The sequence below is a fragment of the Gymnogyps californianus genome, chromosome 1 (genome assembly GCF_018139145.2).
Source record: "Gymnogyps californianus isolate 813 chromosome 1, ASM1813914v2, whole genome shotgun sequence".
NCBI classification, from domain to species: domain Eukaryota; kingdom Metazoa; phylum Chordata; class Aves; order Accipitriformes; family Cathartidae; genus Gymnogyps; species Gymnogyps californianus.
Window position 1 is genome coordinate 204,656,879 of NC_059471.1, and position 19,567 is coordinate 204,676,445.

Here is a 19,567-nt window from a genome sequence, read left to right on the forward strand (position 1 = left end):
TATCCTCTAACTGTGAACACAAGATTAAATTCATTCTTTAACATTTTATATCAGGCAGATCCACTGCAAATGAAGTAAAAAGATCAAAACTGGAGGTAAAATAAGAATAATTTATCCAACTGATATGTACATGTGATTAGTTTTATCTCATAAACTGCAGGATAATACTGTTGTTTTCTGTAAAATACAGCTTTGTGGAAATCATTGCCTGCTTTGCTAGGAATGTGATTTTTGTGACATAGTCGCATAAATATGTTTGTTGATATCTCTAAGTATCTACATGCTATTTTATTTTTCTTTGAGAAAACTGAGTTTTGTTGTACATATTCACTACTTGAAAAACCTCCCCCACTACTTCCAAAATGTCAAAGCCGAGCACAGGGATTTAGCTATACAACTTCTATTGAGATTAATTGGATTTGTATGGCTAAATCCATGCAGTTCTTCTGAAAATATTACGGTCCCTTGTATATAAAATATAACAATATGTTCACAACCGTAATATCACAAAGAATATTTGGACAGAACAGTAAAATCAGGTTTAATTTATGTTTAGAGATGAATAACTTTTGGTTTACTATAAATGTAAGGGTTCCTGTTTAAGTATACTGAGTGAATACTAAGCATGTGCTGTGCTTGCCTTAGGGCTTCATTTTTTTTAAATGCGTGAGGCATTTACATAGGAGTCTTCTGTACTTAACTCAGGAGGGGGAAGAGCATTTCTGATTCATTAATCCCTTTTTCTTTTTGTAATTAACTGGGCCCTTCACATCATGCACTCAAGAGGTGTAAAATATACAAAGAAGTGGGAGGGACAAGCAAAATGATGCCTGGCTTGCTATAAGGTATAAATTCAAAATCTATTTCTCTTTGCAAGAAGAAAAATAGCAAGGGGAAAAAGGGCAGCACTAAATTTGCTGCATGTGCTTGCATGATATGCAGGTTTGGGATAATTATTTTCTCTCTTGTTCAAGAAAGTGAGTTGTTACCATGGTAGCATTCATATTGCACAATTTCTCTGTTATAAAATAAATTGAGAACAGTTTTAGAGACAGAAAAGTCTTTGTATGAACACTTGTTCTTTTTTTTTTTCTTTTTTTTTTTAAGTGCAAAATTTTGTCTTGGAAATGCAGTTCCTGAGGTTAGGGTCTTAAAATTATTCTTGAGATGACGAAGTCTCGGTACACTTTCCAGATAAAATCAGTCAAGTTTTAACGATATGTAGTGCTTCTGCAGGACAAGATGTGCAAGGACAGAGATAGCTTTGGGAGTTTGGTTTTGAACACTGGTTAAGTTGGAGGAGATCTGCACTGCTACTTTCCAGAATGTTACTTCTGGTAGTAAAACTGAATACAGCCATTAAGAGGGTGCAGGCTGCCAGACACCTCAGAGGAATAGTCTGCATATTCTGATCCAATAACTAACTCCTGGCAGTAATCACCTTGCCTGTGTTCTGTGGACACATATGTTGTCTTGAACAAGATGTGTTGAGAACTTCTTGAAAAGCAGGTCTGAGTCTTCAGTGGCAGAAAGGGAAAGGCCCCCAGGGTAAGTGTTTTCAACCAGAGCATACCCTAGATGACATTTTGGTCTCTGCTGCTTGAGCTTCTCTTGCTGAGGAATAGCAGGCTTATAACAACACTTCCGGATCAGCTGGTTCTTTGATACCATTTTTTTTAACATTTATTGACTGCAATGCAGATTATGCTATGGACACTGTAAAATATACTTGAGCAATACTTCTGGAATCTCTTCAGTAAGCAGAAACAGAAGATAGCCATGGGAGTTACTTATCCATTATGTAAAGCTTATGTGACAGGCCTCCAAGGAGGTGGAAGAGTGTTCAGGATATAGCACAGTTGATTGGAATGACAAGTAGCTTTTCATCAGACCCTAGTAATGTCTTTGCCAAATCATAACTGCTTCCCCTCTGTTTCTTCAGTTTTGTTTTTCTTCTGTGTTTTCTCACTAAAGTAGGCAATAGCCCTCTTAGTAGGAGAGTGACCATCTTTCATCCATGAGATCAAAAGACCTCGTTGACTGCTGGATTCTTTCCTGCTTTTTTGCACCTTTCCATTGATCTCTTGTATGGATTTTTCAGTTTGGTGATCAGTATAGTACTTTTGGGGGGATTAAGCCTTTTTATGGTGATTCAATTTTAACATTCAAAAAATTCAGGTTTATAATTGCTGAGTTATTACAGAAAAGTCTTGACACAATGTTTATTCAAAAAATACAGTGACTATCACAACCATCAACTGCAAAAATAAACAAACATGGAAACCTGAGAAATTATGTTTCTTGATTGCATTGTATTCCACTGAAACTAAAATAGGATACCTTGTGTAGGTTCTTTTAGGCTTTTAATCCATTCCTGAATTACGTGGGAATTGCCTTGTGCAGCACATTACTATTTTAGACTCTGTTGCTCCATGAATGATTTGTGATGATGTAGGAGCCATATGGTCAATGTTTACTAACTACACAAATTTTAACTCAATGTATATAGCAAGGTGTTTTTAGGAATCTATGGAGGGGTTGTGTATTTGAATGTTTCTGTCCATCTAAATGGTATTATGCTTGAATGCCGTAAAAGCAGGAGAAATACCAATTGGCTGCGTACTGTTCCTAAGCAATACTTCCCTTTTGCAGGTATTTAAATGGAACACATACATAGTCACTGCTCCAAAAAGCAAAACAATCCCCATGGATTTCTTGAAGTATAATAATATTTGATACAAAATTTCTCTCTTCCCTCATTCCCACCTGACCATTCCCTTCCCGCATATCCTTTGTCTACAGATACAGTGCAGTTAAATTCACTGACCAGCGTCATTGATGGGTGTGCCAGCACACTGGTTCACTAGTTCATTGATTGCCTTGGTTGGCTGCTAACTTTTTTACCCAACACATGTGCTTGCCAAACATGTGAGTGTCAGAAGCTTTTTTTTTTCCAGGTTAGAAAAGTGAAGTGATACATGGTGTAACTAGCAGAATTTCACAGTTGCGTTAAAGGGTGATGGAAACTGCATAAAAAACAGTGTTGTGTTTGAAGAACAGGGTTTTTTCCTTTCCAATTAATTGCTGACAGATGATGTTTCATGCTGACAGATGATGTTTCATGCTCTTTACCTGATAAAACCAAGTATAACTGAATAAAAGATGGAAAACTGGTAGTTATGACCGCTTTGCAGGATCATCTATGCAAGAGGTATAAAGATATTTATAGATATCTTTTGCAGTTGCATCTAACGTATTTAATGGGCCATTGAACCTGAATTTTTAATATTTCATGACTTATCAATTCATGGATGACTGAAAGCTTTACTTTCTGTAGAAAGACTAACAAAAATGGATGTTATAAATTTATAGCCTCTATTGTAGCATACCTAAACTTAAATTATAGATTTTTTTTTTTTAAATAAGAACAAAATTTCTCACTGTAGGTTACAACCATCAGCTTTGTGCTGTTACAGTAGGGTTTGTTTCATTGGTTTTCAAGCAACTAGAGGGGTCAATTGACTTCCTGAGTGACAGTCTTCATCCTAGTCTTTTTCTTGCTCCTGGCAGGACCAAAATGCTGTAGATTCATTGATTCAGAGTAGAATATTCTCCTTGAGGGCAAGTATTTGGTTTCCTGGCATGCTCAGGGAGGGGAGATTCCAGATCTGCCCATTTCCCACCGCTGAGAAGAGCGACTTTGCAGACTCCTCTCTTCCCTTGTGCTGCGTGGTGACAGTTGGCCAACCTGGAACTTGCATTCATCCTTGGTGTTTTGTCTGTTCTTCTTAAGGGTACCTGTGAACAAAGGTACAGGAGTATGTTAAACTTAAATGTCCTGATTTTGTTAGGGAAGATTTTGACCAGAAGTGTAACCATTCCTCTCAACTGCTGTTGTATAAGAGCTTTGTTTGTGACTGTTGGTTTGTCCAGGATCCAACATCACGTATCAAATCAAATTCTAATTACTGTCTTATATGAAAGTAAATCAGATTTTTTTTTATTTCCCCTGTTTGATGGCATAAAACCTAGTGTGACTCAATGCTGTATATGCAGCTGTTGCTGAGAGCTAGACAGTATTGTTGTTTCTAGTTTCTTAGTGTTTATGTGCAGCCTTATAATACATTTCTCCTCCGATGTGTTGAATAGGTGCATTAATGTCACAATTCAACAATCTTTTTAGCTCTGGTTTGACAAGAACAACATGAAACGTCATATTTCAGCAGGTCAGATCCATATGTGTGAACAATTTCATACCTAATTACTGAAGTCCCTGAAATGAAGATTACCAGGAGCCAGTTATGTATGTTGGGAAACTTCTCTTGCTTACAATTTTATTCTACTCTTTCCTAAACATTGTTTGCCGGTCCTTTGAAGGGACAGCATATTGGGCCAGGAGGGATCTTTGTTTCGTACCAGTATGATGTACTTATGTACTTTAGTGATTAATACAAGTTGTTTCTATTTTTATTTTTGTTCCTATTTATTCCTATTATGGAACCATTAAAATGTGCAGAGTTTTATGTAGTCACAATGAATATGGTGTTGATTGCAGTCTTCTGCAATGCTTCTCGTGAGCAGTTGGGATGCAGCATGGTACTGTGGAGAGTCTGTAAAGATTTGGTTTAGTAATCTCAAGATACAAAATAAATGTATCTTTAAATTGTCATTTTTTTAGAGCAGACTCCCACTCCAGACTACAGACTACAGTGTATTTTACCATTTGTCTAGCCTTGTGCTTAAAATGTCTGATTTTTGTATTTCAGAAGTATTTGGGTCAAATCTTCCTGGAGTGGTTGTTTTAATTAAAAATTCTTAATATCTTGTTTCTTTACACAAGATTTGGATCAATATTTTTTTAACACTTAATTATCATAATAATCCAAAAATAGACTGCAGTTAAGACACATTGAAAATCTTTTTCTTTCTTGGAGAAAGCAAGGTAGTTTAGTCTTAGAAGATACTCCCAAACATCTGATTATGAGAAATCTCCTTTAATTTCATGATTTCTGCTCATGGCATATACAGAATACTGATTTTTGTCCTCAGGACAGGTTAGAAATCCTAATTGCTTTAATTATTTTTGAATACAAAATTATATTTGCAAACAAAACTCCTTCATATAGCAGTAGAAGGCTAGTAACTCCGTGCACACAGTTCTATATTTTACTGAGATAGCATTAAAAATTTAGGGGCCTTCTGTAAATGTATCAAGTCCTATCAGTATCACAGATACTTGGTAGTATTTTTAAGGTTACTTTTTTCTGTTCTTGATAGAACTTGTCTTGCAATATCTAGAAATGCTGCCACTGTGGGACAGAAGTGTTATAAGTGACGGACAAAAAAACAGGTGAAAATTTCTAGATTTGGGGATTTAAGATTATATGCTTGGTCAGTTGCACAAAGGTTTGCTTCTGGAAAACAATCTTTGTGTTGCCTTCCTCATCTTCTAAGAAACACTTGGAACCTGAGACCTCTGATGCAGAAATGAATCAGGGGGTGGCAGAAGGGTACTTCTGTTGGCTGCCTATTGCCTCTGCCTTGAAAAAGAGCCAGCCTTTGTCTGGTGTCCACTTTATGAAGCTACCTGACTTAAGTAATCAAATTAACTGTAAACATAATTCCCCAAGTGTTTCTTTGACCATCTGTTACCATCTTCAGTTGCTGTGATTTTAAAGTATGAAATAGAAAGGCAAGTACTTTTGAATTATCTGTCTATAACTCATATCTGTAGTCCTTCTGCTTAGGAGTGCCTTTCCCATGTCGTTGTGGAGTAAATTAGATGCATGCACCTCCAGCAGGTTGCAAGTACATTCACGTTTTGGAGGATCAAAATAAACTCCCCCGTTATCAGTTCCAGGAGTCTTAAGAAATTTCTGGAAAGATTTCCAAATATATCCTCAGGTACAGAAAATAATTTGATCCTCTCAGAAAATACCACGTTAAGCAAATTTATAGCATGCCTTTCAGGGCATTACGAAGTACTTTAATTGATCCTCAAAGTGAGGGAACTGACTCAGAAATACTAATTTATCCATGCATCACTCTGTAGAGCTTTTTATACTTTTTTTTAAAATTGATGAGCAGAGTGAGGCAAAGATTGTTGTGAATTGCCTTTTATTTTCCTTTTTCTCCTTAGGCAAATTGATTAATGCTAAAGTAAATGTGCTAAGAGAAAAAAGGAGCTTTTTTTCTAATTTATATATTGAATAAAAATAATGAAGAGAAAGCAAATTCATTAATACGTTGAAAAATTCCTTTAATAATAGTTCCAAAATGAATAAATTATTGAACTGCTTTTAAAAAGTGATGTTACTGTAACAGTGAGTGAGTGGGCAGGGCTAATCTGTGCAAGTGCTTTTGAGATACTGAGTTTTCCAGAAGATGGTGGGGGAAGCTGGATTTTCATAATTTTTTTTTTTTTTTTTTAAAGACTGCAGACTATGGAGAGAATACGGTAAGTAATAGTGAGAGCGCCCTTGCAGAGACCCAAGAGAAGGGTAAAGGGGAAACACAAAGTGGTAGGATGTAGAAGATGCAGATGATATACTTTACCTTTGGTGAATGCATTATAACAGCCACATTCAGACCAAAAGTGGGTTTACCCACTGTTTTACTTCTTACAAGACAGTAAAACTGTCTGACTACTTCCGATTAATATCAGACATGCAGGAAAAATACAAGACCGGCAAACAGAGGATGAGTTTAGTCTGGTATATGTTACAGTTTCTTGTTACCTGTGGCTTAAATGCTTGCCACGGAGTTGATGTTCTTTGCGTTTAGCAGCTTGTGGTTCTATTTCCTTCCATGAATGTGTCCAGTTGCTTTCTTAACTCCATAAAAGCCTCTACCACCGCACTGAATTTTCAGTGGCAAAGTGTGTCACAGATTAACTGCAAATTTGGATGAAGAAATACCTCCTCCTGGGTTTCTTGTTTGCTTTTTTAAATTGCCTTTTTAGTTTCCTGGGATGTTTCCTGGATATTGTTTCAGTGTCCCCATTTTAAAAAGTTGCGGATTTTTTTGTAAAGCACTGGGTTTTGGAAGAGGAGATGTGAGGACTAAAGATAATGAGAAAGTACAGAGGAGAGTTGAAAGGATGCTGTGCTGAGGAGTCAAGATTTGCAGCTAGTCAGAGTCACTGAATAAAAAAACCCTAGAAGACAGACTGCTAATTGAAGAGAGCAGATTCTAAAATATTAATATGAATTCTAGGGCAAGGTGAGGAAGTGTCTCCTCGAAGGAAGGAAATACATTTGCTTCACTTGAGATTGAAAAGAAGAGGCACAAGGAAGCCAATTGCAGGAGAACGTGCTAGAAATAAGGCAGCTTCTAGTATGCAGAAAGGTGTTCGTGGTCTGAAAGACAGGAGAGGGTGGGATGGTGCAGAAAGGGAGGAGGGGAAAAGGAAAAAGGCAAAAGGTTCGCACTTATGCCTTGAATAAGTCTATGAAATTGGCAACACTTTTTGTCAAATATTTGGTGTAAACAGGACACAAAAAGTAAGACTAAGTGGTAGAAGACAGAAGTGGTGAACACTGATTATATAGTGGGGAAAATACCATATGAGCATTCTTATGACCTGTATAGTGGAAAAGGAAAGAGTTTTTCAGTGTAGAATTCAAGGTTGTATGCCTTGGGCTTAGTAAACTTTTTTGCTATGAAGATGTGCAAGAAATATCTTGAAGGTGGTGAGTATGGTACAAACTGAATGGGTTTAACAGCGTGAAAGTCAAGGTTATATACTTGAGGGTCTTCTAAAAACAGAGGGATTGTCTTTTAGAAAGTGAAGGAAAAGGAGGAAGTTTTGGGTGTTTTAATAAATGACTGAGCCACCAATATGATGAAGCTTTGAAAAAGCCAAAAGGGTCACTTGTTTAAATCTGTAAATCACATAAATTTGCCTTGAGTGAAGTCAGAGGAGACAGTGAAGACAGAGATGCAGAGTAACAAATACAAAAAGATTGCATTAAAATGTAAGAGTGTATTCAAATAAATAGGTCTTGAATAAAATTACTTAGGAAACTGAAGCGAGTTTTCATATCTGTATATCAATAAGATTCTGGAAAAGTCTCTATGGGAGTCATTGTGTTGGAGGGAAAAAAATTCTTGTTTTTATGATTAAAATTTAGTGCATTCATGAAAAAGATGGTATGACATGATGGCTTCAGTCACACAGACTGATCTCAATCCAGTAAATTCTTTATTGTACTCAAGACTGAAAGTAGGCACGTTGCATGATAATTCTTAGGGGACAATGTGATACAAATCTCCTTCCCTGCCAGGCTGTCAAGAGTGCTTCCTAGTAGCAGCTAAACATTCCTGACATCATGATAGAACAAACATTTTAAAATCCTTAAATTGGTATAAAAATAAAAGAAAAAAAGATCTGTTAGCCTAAGCAACATCAGTTTTTAAAGGAAAAATGGTAGCAGTAGTAGTCAGTTGATTTCCTTCCCCACACACCCCCCTGCCCTGTAGTAATTAAACATTTAGTCAACATAATGCTGTCACATCTGGAATTTGTCAACAGATTTATGTCTTGAAAGTTTGTTCAAGTTAGTAATTAGTGTTAAATTCTGTTTGACCCAATCTGATGAAGTCTTCTGGTAAAGTGTTGTCAACGCATTGATGAGATATGCAGAAATTACTTAAAAATTGGGAAGTGTGGTGTATACTACTACAGATAAAGAAATAACACACAAGGTCCTGGAGAGTCAACAGTGAGCGTACAACAAATAGTGAAGTTAATATTTATGTGAGAGAAATGCAAAAAATAACTAATACGGGACAAAGAAAGACACCAAACGCAAACATTCATAGAAGAAAAAGGCTTGCAAAGCAGACTGGGTCACTATGTTTGCCGTGCGCTGTAGCATCCGATACGGCCACCTATGTGTGTGTTACCAAAGTGAGGGGCGTAGAGTGCTGTCTGTGGAGCACCACTGGGGCTGTGGCTGGGATACCCCTGTCTGTTGGTGGCTCTGTTAATGTCAAAACCATTTTGGCTGCATTCATAAGATAGTTTAAAAAAGAGTTGGATTAATTTAAGCTGAGAAAAAGGTAAAATATCTAGCTGAAGCATATAGTAATGAATGCTTTAACTGCACACTGGAAGGCCATAAGCAATTGGAGGGGTGCCCCTTCTGTTGTATTTTTTTCATGCATTAAAAGCTTTGCACAAAACATAATTCAGAATCAAAACCTGATTGTTAAAGTCTAAGTGTTCAGAAAAGTGTTGATTTATTTTTAATAATTTTTATAAAAACAGTTTTGATCAATTGCTGGCTTAAATATATATAATTGTAATGTTTTATTGTTACCTTTCTGTATGGGCTTTTCTAACAAGGCTGACATACTGAGCATACTCTAGCTATAATTTTGATTGAAATCATTTTGAGCAGATTTTTTTTTATGCTCACATCATTTGTACTAGGGTCATTGAATTTAACTCCAGGAGACTATTGCAGCAGTCATTTTGACTGAAATGTGTTTTCTAAATGGCATCTGGTTTTCAAACTGTCTTGTTGCATAGCAGTGGTTTTAGCATGTGCGTGAATGTAACCCTTGGCAATGGTAGGTTTCGAACAAGTGCAGGGAGCTGCATGTTTGCTTTGAGAGCCATGTGATGATGGTACTGCAAAGTGCATAAATTTTAATATGACTGTGAAAGAATATAGTACTGTTGTCTGATGGTACTGAATAAGGAAAGTTCTTAATTTCTTGATAGGTTTGAGGTTCAGACTCAAAAAGCTGTGGGTGAAAGTAAGCCAGACTGAAGAGGTACAATTAACATTGCGTCTTGGGAAAGATAATTGAAGATTATAGACCGTGGAGATGAAAAATACCTCGCAGATCATCTAGTATGTCTCTGCCAGTTTGAAATTGTTCCTCCTAGTGTCTTTCATTAATATTTTTCTAGTCCAGTTTAAAATGTACCACTTGGTGAGATTTCAATCACATCTCTGAGGAAACAGCTTTTTTTTCTTCTTTTTTTTTCCTAATAGCATCATTTTCTCTGTTTAGTTTTATCCTATGGATTTGAGATGTCACACACTTTGTCCAGACTCTTTTCTGTGATAGTCAGTCATTGCTTACCCAAACTAACCATGTGTTTCTCTGTATCTTGAGTCCTAATTCTGCTCATGTTTTACACCTCCGCTAATGTTTTCTGGTTTCTCGTGGTGTCCTCGGGAAGAGCCTGGTCTTTCTCAGCAGACAGCCCTCACTTCTGGAATCCTTCTCGCTTCCACGCAGCCATGTGCTGACAAAGCCGGTCTTTGTGTCTGCTTGGGGAATGATGCAAGGCCCATCTGTTAGTCCAGGCTGATAGGAGAAAAGCAGCTTTTAAGGATGGCTTGTGGATTGCTTGTTTTTTCCAGAGGTTTCAATGTCCATATTTGACCAGTGAATCTCCAGAAGCAATCTGAGCAGTCATTTCCTACTGGCAACAAATCTCTGCCATGCTTTTATGATTATTCCCGCCTTGCATCCAAGCTTTCAGCAGCAGGTTTCTCAGACAAATATATTTCAAAGAAAACTCAGTCATGGCTTATTTTTAAACATATCAGATACACCTCTTCCTTCACATATTTCAGATCAGTAACTTCAGATTTTCTTGTTATTCCTGTAGAAAATTCCATTTACTTATTAACTTTTGCTAGTATTAAATCATTACCAGATCTAACTTTAATTTTATGCATAGCTTTAGAATATTTCTTCCAACTGTAATTTCTTTTGTTCAAAAGATTCTCAATAAATATTCTTTCTTATGTCACCCACACAGTTTTTCTGGCTTATTTCTAGTCTGTTCTTGCCAGATGTTTTTTCCCAAGCTTTTGTGATAATGAAATGGAGCCACTGTACCCATGGTATTAAAAGAAAAAAAAGCTTTGAAAAGTTTGTTTGTTTGGGTTTTTTTTGCTAAGAAGTGCAATTAGTTTGACATTGCATTCATATTTTTCCCAGCTGTGTTTCAAACTTTTGACGTATCTTCACTTAAGAACAGATTGCCTCCAAAGTTTTACAACACCTGAACTTTTGGAGTAGTAACATTTTTTCAGTGCTTAAGTTATAGGTGACACTTGGACCTTAAGAGTTAACAGAACATGAAAATTGGTGATTTAAAAAATTTTGCTACAAATACACTGTCTTAAACCCAGTTCATTCCACTGTATCCTGCTTTACCAGGTGAATACCCTAAGCAGGCACAGAGAGAGAGACTGTTTATATGAATGCAATTTTGTGCAAAATAGCTCAGCTCCAGAAGCAGTTAGAATGAAGGTTAGATCTGATAATGATTTAATACCATTCAAAGCTTTATCTTCCTTCCTCCACTACCCCCACCCCAGTTAGACATTCAGTAAAGAGGTGCTCAAACCTCTTGTGTCGGGAGGGAATTGAACATTCTGTGTCCTAGAAGACTTCTTAAACATTTGGTTAAGACAATCGTCTTATTTTTATTAATTGGGTCTAGACAGATAGGTTCAGCACAAAGTATTTGAGGAACTTAATAATTCCACATCTACCGCAATTGAATCTTTTCTTCTAACAAAGCAATTTATTGCAAAAAATACGTATGTTGCCCAATTCTGTGGCTGCCATCAGCAGGAGAATCCTGCTATGTTGTATAAAGCAGGAAAAAAATGAAGAAGTCATTGCTTTGGGGTGACAGAACTCTCTTGCTGTTTTCGAGTCTCCCTGAACCCGTTGAAAAAGCTGTGCAAACAGAGCTCCAAGCTGCTGCCCCCTCAGCATGTAGGCTTTTGGATTTGTCCTTCGGAGATCTCTGCCTTTCTCCATGTACAGGCTAGGCATATGTAACTAGGTTTTGAATTCTGCTCCAAAGACTCACAAGTTAGGTATTTTAGCTTCTAACATTTGGCTGTCTGTAGGGGAGCTGGTCACTCTTTACTCCCCTTAGATATATGTCTCTTTGTCTCTACTGAGCCTCTTTGGAGATAAAACTGTTTCTTACCTGCATGAATTGAAAATAGTAGTTCTCTCTACTTCTGTCTTTTTAAGGAATCTCAGGATCAGGACTCACTGTTTCAGCGCTCGCTTCCCTGTGATGGCATTTTTATTAAGCTGAATAAGTAGAGGATTTTGAAAGAAATGAGTAAAGGGTTGCAATTTGCTAAGTAAGTTTGTGTTACTCTGATCAATAGCTTCATCTTGTTAATATTGTATATTGAGACTTTAGAGTTAATGTCTTAAGTCAAAAGCATTAATGAAACTTAGTGTCTAGTCTGACGCCATTTCAGATTTATCCAATCAGCCCTAAGTAAGGTATTTTATGTTGCCAACCTTATGTTACATATATAGCATTTGGTGCTAGTTGGAAAAGAAAATGGTTACAATTTGTTGTTGAAGTATTGCTGGAGCATTTGTAATGCAGCAGCAAGGTCACTTTTACATCCCACATAAAACTGAGATGGGTCCAGCTCCAAACTATCTAGGCTTTTGCTGTGCTCATTGGGAGCTTTTAGGAGCCTCCTGCCATTCCTTCATTGGTGATTTCTGAACGTGAGGCCAGCTGCAAGTATGTATTGCAGAAGTGATTCTCCAGTAATGGTGCACGGGGGTGTAAAATAGCAATTGTTGCAGCAGATTACTCCATAATGCTTCTTCACTGACTGAAGAAGGACTTTGTTGAATGAAGAATGTAGAAAAATGTGCTCTTAAACTCATGAGTATTTTAAGAAAATAAATACCTAACAAGTTTGAGGTTGACCCCAATTCAGTGATATGTTCAAAGTGCTTCATGGACTGGATTTTGAGCCATTTACCAATACTCTACTCTACTGTGATTTATAGACCTAAATTAAGTAAATGGAATTTGTCTTTGTGAATATGGATGGGCCAGTATTCCTTAACCAAACTCCAAAGACTTTGCAGAATGATGGCATCCAAACTATTGTTGTCTAATGCCATATAAAAGAAAGTTAAGCACAGGCTGTTATAAAAATTGCCTCATTCTTGGTGACCATAATTTTTTCTATTCTTCACAGGTAGGTGTCATTTTTTTATATTATGTCCACTTAAGGGAAAACTTTAATAATTATTCCTACCTCCTGCAAGCACTTTCACAAATTTGAAGACCAAGTTCACTTTCAGCAAAAGTGGGGTTATTACTGAGTTAGGAATTTTTTTTTTTTGATTGATACTGGTAAGAACTTGCTGCTGCTTTTTATAGCAATGTGCTTCCTTGAAGGTTTGAACTGACACTTTCTTTCCTGATACATTTATTCTTCAGAAATTCCTTACTATGCTATTATCATTACACAGAGGTAGGTCATGGTTGGCTGGTGTTTTTTGAAGAGTAGAGCTGTGGTCAGATACCAGTTCTTCATAAAATGTAACCTTGTTGCCTTGAATTGTCAGTGGCATCTATAGCAAAGGCCAGGGAAATTTTTTCTTGTTTTCTGCTTTTACCTCTTTCTTCCCCCTGCGAGGTGGGAGGAGGTAGGGAGACAATGGAATCACCACAGCATTTTTTCCTAACTGGGGCAGAACAGACTGGCTGCACTCAACGGTGACATCCCACGACTGCACTTTAGTGATACCACGATCATAATTTGGAGGAACGAAGATAGTGAAAAATATGCTGGTACATTGCTATTTTGGTAAAATAATCAATAGCTCTGTCAAGACACTGTATGCATGTTTGTAGTCAAATTTACCTCCTTTCTGGCCCTGCTCTTTTTAAGCACACACTCTTCCAGCCTTTCCTTTCCAACCTTCAAATTCTTTTTTGTCTGGAGTGATACATCCATCTGTTCAAAACATGGTATGAGCTGGCACAGGAATATCCAACTTAGAGTGTGAAAGTTCAAGAGGAGGTCTTCGGGTATAAAGGAAAGAGAATCAAAGTCTCTCCTGGTTGTCAGGCAGAGATTTGGAAAATGTGCAGCTCATGCCTATTATTCCTGTTCCCCACATTGCCTTTCCCTCTCTGATCAGAACTCCAGGATAACTCTTGATATGAAAGATGAAGGGTTTAGCCTGTGCGTCTCACTGCCTGTGCTGAAAATGTAATGGTGAAAATGTGTATATGTTCCTGGCTTTGCTAGCTGCAGAACTATGTGAAAATCAGTGAGCAAGTATGAGTGACTTTCCGGAGAAATATGGGAATGATGCCAAATGGAAGAAGAAAAAAAAATAAAATTGGCCACTGCTATTCATGTTAGCAAAAATGACTAACATTACTAATGTCTCTTGTTCGTAGATCACCTCTCTTGTGACTCTCCAGCTGTTATCCATGGTTGGCCATAATGACCAGCTCGATGGACCACGATATAAATGTACTGTATCTCTGGACTTCATCAGAGCTGTTGCCCGGTGAGCCTATTAGAGATCGTTTACTGTTGTATGTGCTGACTTGAAAGAGACTTCAAACCCATTATTTGCTCAGTCTGTAGCTCTCTGCAGACCAGAATAGAAATCTATGGATGTTTTCTAAGAATGAGTGAATGAGTCGTCTTATTTATGAGAAGTGTTGAACTTGAGGTAAGTATAGTCCAATCCTGTTTTGAAAAAAAGTTGTTACAGTGGCAGTATGTGTTACAGTAACATACTGTCTTTGTGCTTAATAAAGGTCAAGGACTTCATGTGAAAATACTGCTCTAAAAGGTCAGTCCATTTCATTACCAAAAGGCACATTATGGTATTTGAATCTGAAATGATATTTAGTTCTTAACAGTGTTTGTTGTACATACGGTATAAAAACCACATAGGTTATAAGAATTCTTCCACATAGTCTATCTTGTGTGATCTGTAGTTGATACAAACTAATTCAATAAATGAATGCAGGTGCCTCAATGGCTCTGTTCATTCAGAGCCTTCAGTCTTGGAGTCTGAGAACAGTTCCAGGTCCATCAGGAGAGATGACGATAAATTACAGACAGAAATGCATGCAATACATAGGCAACAATCAAGCCTATGTCCCATTTTTATGAAATGCCAACAGCATTACCTCACACCTGTTGCTGCAGCCAGCTTATTAGCAGGTCTTGGATAAAGAGTCTATAGCCAGAACAGAGCCCAGAAATGACATGTGGCGAAAAGGAGGAGAACCGTTCTCAAGGCCAGCTCTTCTCTGTAATGTGGGACTTCAGAGGAACCTGTGGTCTAGACTGTATCCCATAACCTCAGTGCATATGTTGCTCTCCTGAGCTATTAAATGTCCAATAGCCTTGTCACTAAACCCCACAGACACACTAATTTCAATTTGCAGTTGGACAGGCTGTAGAATGAAACTTCATCTGGTTCAGGCCTGGCTGGACCACACTGCCAGTCTGTCCACGGCTTCACTATGTCAGTTTGCTATTCCTAGCAATAAAGTCACTTGTGAATGATGCCCTGAAAAAGCTCCCACTGGTACCAAGTACAGCAGACCATCTGCTCAGCAACATGGATCATTGTGTATACAAATGTCCCCAAGTTCTTGTCTCTGCTCTAACTCCTACGGTGAATACAGAGACCAGTTCATAAACACTGTACCGACTATGAAGGTCCTTGAATTAAGGTACTTGAAACGACGGCCCTTTCCTTGCAACTTTAACATCCTTAGAAGTTTCATTGACTCCATTAAAGTTGCTGGAAGGTAGAGATGGCCAGAAAACAGGACCAAAACTTGTGCTGTGTAGCTCATGCTTACCAGAGAAAGTAGTTGTCGGAGATGCTATCACTTCAAACCTCAGTGCACGGTATAGTGCTTTGGCTTGCTTCCTTTAGGTCAGATATGTGTACATATCTATATATCTATATATCTATATATATAGATATATAGATATCTATCTATCTATCTATCTATCTCCTGACAGACTTTTCCTACATGTTATGAGGAAGAAAGCAGTTCTTCCCCCCCCGCCCCCCCCCCCCCCCCCCCCCCCCCCCCCCCCCCCCCAGTAGTTTGGAAGTGTTTTTATGCTGCCTAGATAGGGCCATTTAAATGACCTGACGATTTTAAAGTTGGCCTGTTCTACTTTTCTCCTGTTCCCTCTTTTTTATTTTTCCCCCCCTTGCTTTGTTCCTTTGTTACACTTTTTATTAAGTATCTTTTCCAGCCCACAGTCTTTGTTAAATCTTTAAGGAGGATGATCCATAAAGATACAAGGTTTCATGAACCCATGATAAATTGACTTCCCCCTTGTCTTGATGGGGCTAGCTACAGGGAGAAGGCATGATCTTCTGTGCTTTAAGAAATTTAATTTTCTAGCTGTGCTATAGTCTTGCAGCTGCCTGTAGTTTTTAACTGCTTGTGGGAGAGGTTATATTTATTGCAGAGAAGGAACAACTATGCCATTTCAACCAAAATACACATCAAGTAAGCAGCCCATCTCCTGATTCTTTTTTCTCTGTTACTGTAATAGTACTAAAATAAGTTTGTTAGTCACTAAAATCTTCAGATACCTCAATCTTGTTACTGTCTCAGCCTTGCTACTCTAGCATATTTCCTAATGGAAGGCTGAAGAGTGCAATGAGCGGGACAGAAAATGATGCTCTCTCCCTCCCCTCCCCACCCCTATTCAAGCTGTTCAGATTGTCATTTCATTTTCTGTGTTTTTTAAGCAAAAGTGAAGTTTCCATTTTTAAAAAAAAACAAAAGCCACCTGTTTTTGGAAAAGAGTAAGAAACTTGTGTCTCTTCCTGGTGGCTTTCAGTGTGATGACCGCTGGCCATGCACAGTCTCTGTCTTTAGTACCACAGAACCTCATGTCTGGCTCTATTCTGTTGCATATATTCAGTCTTTGCAGAGATATTCCCATGCGTTTTATGACGTAGTATTTACACATTTAGCTGAAGGTAAGGTTAGACGTTTCTTTGTTAGAAATTTTTAATTTCTGTTTCAAAAATTTCAGACCTAAGTTCGTAATTTTTTTGCAGCTGAAGTAGGGATCTTTTAATGTTTGTTGAGTGTAATGGGTCTTTTCATACAGTCTCTAATGAACCCAGTTGTTATGACAGGACGATTGTGTTTCATTTAGTTGATAAGGTCAGCATTTGTTAAGAGTGTGTGATTTTGTTTCTGTGGAAAGCCTTGTAACTAAAGCACTTTTCTTGAGTGACACAAAGTCATGTGAGTCTAATAGTGGCATTTAATTTCTTTAATTTTGTCACTGGATTATTAAGTAGACTCAAACACAGTATTTCTTGTTATGTGTCTTGGGGATTTTTGAACTTTTTCTCTGCCCAATATGAAGTTTTATAGAAACTTTTTGAAAAGTGGGTTACAGGATGATGCGTGAACACAGAATATTAAATGATTGTAGTCTAACAAATAAGACATTCAGCCAGTTAATCTAACTTAGCATTGTGAGTGGTTATTTTTGCATCATTGAATACTTTTAAAAAAAAACTTTTAATTTTATACTTGTCATTATATGCAGTAATTTGCGTTATTTATTCAAACAGTAAACCCCAAAGTCTGAGTGTTAGATTGTATAGCAGAATGAGTTTAGAGACAAAAAAATAATTATATGTTTTATTCTACTGCTGTTTCATTATGCCTTCCATTAAAGTACAAAAGTATACATTAAAATCTTCTATCCTATTGAGTGGCATTCTTGGATTTTTCAAATTTAGCTATGAACATGGGTCAACTAGTGTCAAGACTGAAAGAACGCAGACTGCAAATGAGTACAGATGAAGGAGTTACGTAGTACATGCTAAAACAGGTGGTTTGGAAGATGAACAAAACATTCAATAGCATAAAAGATTGCTGCTTTGCATCACCAACTAGAGTATCGTGTTTACCATATGAAAATATAATCTTACTAACTTTGATACATTTTTACTGCCTAATGATCGAAATAAGAATCTTCCAGTTTTTACTAGAAAGCTGCTTTATTTCTTCTTTAGAATCTTACAAAGTTTAAATAATCAGAAGACAGGTACTGTAAATAACACTAGAAGTTAAAAATTCATTCATCCTTGATTGCATTTTTGTTGGGGATATTGCTTGATTTTGATTGTGCAGAATGTCCTGCGTGTGCTGTCTCCAAACAGGTTAAAGTCTTAGCACTGTTAAGACGATTGCTCTAATATACTGTGTTTTTGTTTATAGGACCGTGAACTTCGACATAATAAAGTACTTGTACGATTTCTTGTGAAAACAAGCTTCACAACCATATGGACACTGTGACAATGACTAAGGCAAGCTGTGTTCATCTCTCTACTTAGCTGGCCAGAAAGAAGAGTATTTTGGCTCTTTTGGATTTGTTCAAACAGGTGCTGGCCCAGCATGGAACCTTATGAAAATACTCTGATTGGTCTGGGTGGATCTGAGCAGAGGACTATTTACCAGGGACCCTGGCGTATTTGGAAGCAATGTGTTAATTATAAACAGCAGGGTTTGAGCACAATCTGTTCTACTCTTAATGATGTTATCTTAACACTGAAATTGCCTGAAACCCATTTACTTAGGACTGCATTTTGCTCTATGAACTCTCCCCAGTGCTTTGAACATGGCAGCAGCCCTTGTTTGTATGCCCAGTCTTTTCACTTCCTCTCCACGGGAATCTTTGCAATTGCCTGCCAAAGCAGGTTTTCCTGAGGCCACCATTTTAGGAGAGTGGAGTAGCAAAATACAATAAACATAAGAACATATTTAAAATCAAGCTGGTATAAATCCTTCTTTCTCTTCAGTTGTATGTAGGCAGACTGTTACACTGTTATATGGAGATCACGATGATAGAAAACTCCCAACTAATCACCATACTGTCTTTTTTCAGACCATTCATAAATGTTGACTATGAATCTATTCTTACAAAGCTTTATTTTAAAAAATCATAGATTCTTAAAGTTCTATCCTAATGTCAAACTTGAAAAGTTTTATTTTTGTTTAAACATTTTATAGTCCTTTTACGCTCATCCAGTTATATTAAGTCCTAATTATAATGCTGTTCAGAATGAACGTACTTTAGGATACACACTGTGTAATGGCTTTTGTAACAGTATCTGTCCTGTAGAGGAGGATGGCACAGCTGCCTTTCCATCAGAAAGGGAGAAATTCAACAGGTGACAGAGTATTCCTGCAGCAGCTCCCCAAAAGAGGCAGAATAGTGAATAATCAATGTGGTGCTATAACATAAAACTTTAGCTTTGGAAATATGTGATGGAATACAGTACAGCTACATTTGTGTCCAGTTTACAAGTAGAGGATTCCCAACTGCCGCTACCTTTGTGGGGTATTAAAATCCTCTGGTCCAGTTCAGGATTACTGTTTTCATGAACCTGTCACCCTCTTGAAAACTCCAGGTCCCACAGCCTGTTACTCAGATGTTTTGCTCCTGAATGCTGGCCTTTGACTGTTTGACAGTACAAGACTGTGCCATGTCCGATGTTGACCATTATGGTTCTTTCCAAGGAAAAAATCATCATTTCCGCACCCCCGCCCCCCCTTGCTTTGATATTGGAGATGAACATGTAGCTTTTTCTTCCACCAACCCCCCCCAAATGTGGGTGTGTAGCCAGGCTTCTGGATTCAGACCCAAATGAACGAGTTCCAGGTGAATCTAAGCAACAAAAGCATCTTTCTGGCCAAGCTGTTGCTTCCCCCCTCAGG

General features: G+C 37.6%; 1 protein-coding gene across 1 annotated transcript in view; it reads left to right on the top strand.

Annotated features, from left to right (window-relative positions):
* The window catches only part of ORC5 (origin recognition complex subunit 5), a 75,219-nt gene extending 56,565 nt beyond the window's left edge, over positions 1-18,654 (top strand). The window contains exons 14-15 of the mRNA XM_050906179.1: positions 14,228-14,340; positions 18,068-18,654. Coding sequence (XP_050762136.1) covers positions 14,228-14,340; positions 18,068-18,113 — 159 coding nt within the window. The 3' untranslated portion in view covers positions 18,114-18,654. The remainder of the gene's footprint in view (positions 1-14,227; positions 14,341-18,067) is intronic.
* Positions 18,655-19,567: the final 913 nt, after the last annotated feature.